Below are 5,905 nucleotides of genomic sequence, written 5' to 3'. Positions count from 1 at the left end.
ACAGAACCTACAAAGAAAACACAGATTATGGAAACCAATGTATTGTTTTTAACCCTAATATCATCCATTATTTTTTGGACAATGTTTGCATCAATGACCAGAAACCAAGATATTTTTCCCCTTATCAGCTCCTTAGGGATCGTATCATTCAGATTAACATTCAGACCAGGAAAGAGAGAAAATTACAACATCCTGTGAGGTCTACACCTTTGCTATTGTATCTTCTGAGCAATTTGGAATCCTTTCACCAAAACCAACCCCCTCACCTTCACCCCACCAGCCCCACCCCATCCCCACAATACTTTGACCTGAATTGCTTCTTATTTGAGGAGGGTGGGGTTGAAAGTTGTTCTGTAACTACTTCCTTCATTTCCCTTAAAGTGGGCTCCATAAAGTGTCCATGGTGTTCTTAGAAGAAAAGGTTTGGATAACATTGCCTGAGTTAATATTAATATGAAACGTTCCCTATAAATCATCACTTTCTTTAAGAAACATCAAAAGCACATATTGCACAGTGCAAATGAAACAAATGGTCGAAAAGAAAAAAATCACAATAATGTCATTGTGATTTGCAGTGGCTGGGTCAATCAAACCAGAAAAAGTCAAATTCAATACCACTGGTAAATTTACCAGAATAAAAATTCTGAGGTACAACACAATGTAAATTAAAGCTTGTGCATTAGTTTATCCCTCTTTCTAGAACAGAATAATTGAAGAAAAAGTGCAAAAAACAAATTTTTGTGACCTGGATTCTGTTTTAAAAACTGTATCTCATTTTTGCGTGTTGCTTTACAAATTTAAAAGCATTTAAATGTATGCTTTCTCAGGTAAACCTCTCTCAGCAACTCTATTAGTAGCTGGAGGTAAGGGAAGCTGAGGCATCTAAGTGATTTATCCAGACACCCAGAAAACAGTAGAGTGGAGACTCCAGACCAAGTCCACAAATTTCTTCAGTTTAAGGAAGATACCTACCTCCTTTTGCGAAGTAAACAAATTCTTTGAATTAGAACCACACCCTCATTTTCCATGTTAGAAAATGTTGATTTTCATGTTGGATTTATTTAAAGCAGGACGTATGTATATGTTTTTGTTTCCTCTCTTATTTCTACTTTTGGAGAAGAATAATTCATGGCTGAATTATTTTATATGTTCAGTAGTCACATATGTATATAATATTTTATTCTCTGAACAGAAAGTAATGACTTGCTTTAAAGAGTTGTTTCCATCCTGATTAATATTTATCTTTTATGGAAAAACTCCATCCAGTTCAAAATTTCTTTGAACAGAGCTACTAACTCACCTNTAAGATCATTTGGTTCCGTCTCAGGTGACATTCAGGAATTTTAAATTATATAATTCTGAGATAAATGTTTTTCCAGCTACTTTGTGCATGAGGACATAACACTATACTTCTCCTGGGGAAATAAACAGCAAAAGGCAGTGTTGCAAGTAGGAATAGACAAAATTCGGAGAAAATGTAATCTTTGTATTAGAGGGAGCCTTCTTACTCCCCTGACTTATTAGGGTAAGAATCGTAACAGAATTTCAGGTTTTCTTACAATAGAAATATTAAGGAATCTATTGTGTATCTTTGTGTAATGCCGCTAATGGTGATTGGATATTGGACATAAAAACAGTTGTTATGTTTTTAAGTGCTTAAAGATAAGCTAGGGGGCCCAATATGTAGACTTCGATGAAAATGCATGTTTTGAAAAAAGAAAACACAATCGTCATTACCATTGAAAGAATCCACATATTTATATCCTTGAAATAATGAGCTTTAGGCTTACTATTATTAGTTGGCCAAAGTGCCCTAACCAAATTTCTGCAATTCCTTGATTTCTAAAAACAATGTTGTTTATTAGAAGCTTAATAAATTATTTCCACTAAATCTTAAATCTCACCAATACATACGTGGAATGGGGTTAGGAAGGATCACATCAGGATGATTGTACCGTGATTACCTTTTTTCTTTGAAGAAGGAAAGTGGGAACTTTTCTTCACAGATAATCAGAACTTAGTATAGGCCACCAAAATATTACATATAAATACACAAGCCATACAGAAAAGAGAATGACGGTAAATGTATATTATCCGGATGTAGAATCGACCTTGCAAAATGAACATAAGTCTGCTTTTCTAATCACTCAGAAAGAAAGTCTACCAATGTTTGGGGGAGAGGAATTTTTCTTCTTCTCTGTATTCCCAGAATGACAGAGAAGCAGTAGAAAATACAGAGGGTGCCCAAAAACTGGATGTACACTTTAAGAAAGGAAAAAAACTATGAAACTGTAATACTCATTATATGCCGATAACAAAAGATGAATACAAGTCACATTTGACTTCTGCAATTATAAGAGGTGCTCAAAGTGGTTACCATGAACATAATTTTAATAGTTTTTCCCTTTCTTAAAGTGTGTATACATTTTGTGTAGCACCCTCTGTATTTGAGTATCTTCCATTTACTCCCAAGACAAAAGCACACATGCAACTGCCACCCTCACATTTTGGCTCCACTGTGGCGACCACAGGATAGATGGCGGCCTGAAGGATTAAGTGCAGACTGAATTTGTATAACTAGGATATTTTGAATATACAAGGAAGTATGACTAATCAACAATTAACTTGTCAAGTGCTGATGCATGACTGTGCTAGACGTGGTGGTAAAGGATGTGATTCTTTATGTCAAGCAGGTAAAATTTTACCTGGAAGACAAGACAGCGTCTTCCTGCTTGAATCTGGCCTTGCTCCAATCCATTTTCCCCATAGCTCCTAGAATAAACTTTCTAAAGTCTCACCAAATCATTTTCCAATTTAAATTCCTTTGGTTTCTTGCTGTTATCTACAGGAATAAAATCCTCATTCAACATGGCATTCCAAGTTCTTTGTGATCGAATGCCTGCAACTTCTCAGACTTCATCCTATCACCACTGCTCCTACGTCCCACCAAACATGTGTGATTTATCTTGTTTGGTGTTCTTACTCCTACCGCCTGCCTGTCTCCCTCCCTTCTGTTGACCTGGTTAACTCTTACAAGTTCCTCAAAACTCTGTTCAGTTGTGCCCTCAAATAGGCAGCCTTCCTCACCCCAACCCCCCGGCCCCACAACACACACACCTTATATTGTAGAGGGAGATCTTAAGTGCAAGTTAAAGATTTGATAATTGTGAGTCACAGAGTATGTTTCAGCAGGGAGAAACATGAAAAAGGCAGGTTTTTTTCTGAAACTACATTTGGCAGATTTGGTGGATTTAAAGGAGAAGAGACAGCAGTTATGAATCAGTTGGGAGGGAAGCGGTTAGCCCTGGCAAGTGAGGCTGTGAAAATATGACTTGAGACCCATTACAAAAACCTGTAGTGAGTTTTTTTTAAGGAAAAAAAAAATTTAAATTTGTGAGTTCCATTTGATCTCTTTGTGAGTTGCATCATTTCGGTTATAATGTGATATTAGTCATTGAAGTTCTAAAGTAATCATTATGGAATATGTGAGCAAGTGAATTGGGAGGCGTGCCAAAGGAGACAAATTACAGGAATTTAAGAGATTTAGAAACTTCCAGCATGTGTCAATTTAGTACTTCGCCAGTGTGCTGCGTTACTGGTTTATAATCACAAATTCTGTAATCACACACTCTGCCTACTCAAAATATCTGATATAGACACCAGCAATATGAAAGGGCCTTTTAAATATGTATTTGTGTGGTTATCTAGAGCAGTAATTCAAAGATTGCCCCCCAAATGCCATAAACTGATGTATCAGACGATAATCACCTCAAACTGCGTAGGGAGCTCCTGAGAAATAAGGACTTCTGGTGGCTTGTGGGTATATCCGTTGACTAGTCACACAGTGGCACCTGGAGCATGTGGCCCATTCTCACAGGGAGGTGGTCTGTCCCAGGAATATTCAACTTTATTGGAAGGCAGCTATACTCACCACTGTACCACCAATACCTACCCCCGGCATATTCAACTGTGTAGGAATCATAGCCAGTACTTCCCAGCGGTACATTCCATCCATTGAGTTGTTTCTTAGGGTTGATTTTGTGAGCTGTGTTAACTGATCACAACAAACATTACNGATAATCAATGAAAACATCATGCTTAAAGGGGAAAAAAATCAATTTGAGAGTAAAAAAGTAAATGAAGTTTGGCTCAATCCAAAAAACAAATGAGAAAAATGCCTCTTCACTGCCCCACTGAGGGATCCAGACGGAGGCAGAGCGGACTTTGTAAGTTATGGCTCTCCAAGCACCAAGAAATCACAGGATGCCCTAGCTGACCCAGTGGGGGCAGGTACTGAAATCATCTTTCAAAGCAGCACTCTCAGGTGTGCCCAAAGAGGAGAGGGGGAGAGGAAGGAGGGGACAGGAACAAAGTTTGTTGTTGGAAGTCTCTATCATCACTTTCCCTTCTGTTCAACCCTCTCTTTTCAATCGAATCTCAGCATCAGGGTTGGATGTTTTCACCTGGCAACCTAATCGAGCTCTTCACAAGGTATGATCTACCTCAAGACTGGTCCTGCTGGACTGGGAGGAATTGCTTCCAAGACTGACCATCCACATGACTTCACTTAAGCACTATATTCCATATGGGCTCGGCCATGTGGCTGGCTGAGAAAGGGTGGCAGAACTATCACCACTTCCTTGTCCAGGCTTGGGGTCTCTTGATTTGCGCCCCGGAAGCTCATGGACCTGTGCATTAAGTGTGCACATCAAAATAGAAGGGTATGCCTAGACAAATGGAGAAGCAGGAAGCTGTGCTCTCCAGCCACTCCAGACCTGAAGAAGTGGGGTTGTGCAGTAATTGAGTGATTTGAAGGGAAGTGAACATCCACACACCAAAGCAATCAAAAGGAAGATTACCTTCCTTCATACCAGGGACAGATGTGTTGCTTTCTGCCTCTCAAGTCAAAGAGGACAATCAGGACAAGTGGTTTAGGTCGTAATCTTTAAGGTCAAGGATCCTTTCTGTTGAGCGTAGCTCTCAAGTTCTCAGTAGTCAACAACGAGTGAAACGTGATTGACAGCACGATAAACGTAAGTTGTGGAAGATGCGATTGAAAGTCAGGAGCCTCTTCTGTAGGCCCCCTACAGAGCTTGTCATAAAGAGGACTTAGTCAACGTTAGCAGGGCGATTAAAAAGTATCACCTATTAACAGTGCTCTTCCCTTGCGCCTCTTATCGGAGTTTCTCTGTGTGGGTGTGTTTGTAAGAAGAGGAGCCGGTGAGCATAGAGTGTACTGGGTACAAAGTGTATTTGTAAGAGAAAACAGAAGCTCTCAATGAGGAAGAACATATGTTTCTGAGACTACATCTGTGCAAAATACACAGTCCCTGAAGTTGTACCAAGAAAAGAAAAAAAGAAAAATCCTACCGTATTTTATTGCACATATGTCATCTTCTTGGCACATTTCCCTCTTACTGCCTTTTCCGCCTGACCAAATAGCCCCTTTTCACCCTCAGGTTCAGGAAAATCACGAAATGTTTCGAGCAGTCTGACAGAGCCTGACTAACCAGATAAACTACTCACTCGGGAATCCCAGAGGCAAACCTCAGCCCAGGAAGAGAGGTGACTCTTCAGGGTGCACCTGCCCGGAGGGCGGCCCCTCCGCAATCAAACGGAAATCACATCCTTTCCGAGGGCTGGGCAGAGGCCGAGCAAGACAACTAAAGTTGGGCGCCTCCCTAGCAGGAGGTATCCTAGATGACTCCAGAGGGTGCGCGCCCCCGGGCGGACCGCGCCTTCCCTACCTCCCCGAGGGCGGGTCCAACTGGCCAGGTATCCGCGCTGGCGGCCGGCTCCGCCCCCGTCCCCAGGCCAAGTGCGCCTGCCTGGCTGGAGCCGCGCCTCCTCCCCCAGGAAGGCTGGCCTCCGGGGCTCCCTCGGCGGCGCTCCCCTGGGCTCAGGC

At 41.3% G+C, this 5,905-nt stretch overlaps 1 protein-coding gene across 1 annotated transcript in view; it reads left to right on the top strand.

The window, feature by feature from the left end:
* Positions 1-5,700: 5,700 nt before the first annotated feature.
* Positions 5,701-5,905, top strand: part of PKP2 (plakophilin 2) — a 99,920-nt gene continuing 99,715 nt past the window's right edge. Inside the window, exon 1 of the mRNA XM_019625664.1 lies at positions 5,701-5,818. Coding sequence (XP_019481209.1) covers positions 5,701-5,818 — 118 coding nt within the window. The remainder of the gene's footprint in view (positions 5,819-5,905) is intronic.

The sequence above is a fragment of the Hipposideros armiger genome, unplaced genomic scaffold, assembly GCF_001890085.2.
Source record: "Hipposideros armiger isolate ML-2016 unplaced genomic scaffold, ASM189008v1 scaffold_638, whole genome shotgun sequence".
NCBI lineage: Eukaryota > Metazoa > Chordata > Mammalia > Chiroptera > Hipposideridae > Hipposideros > Hipposideros armiger.
The sequence above is the reverse complement of the archived record's forward strand: the minus strand, read 5'-3'. Positions and strand labels throughout refer to the sequence as shown.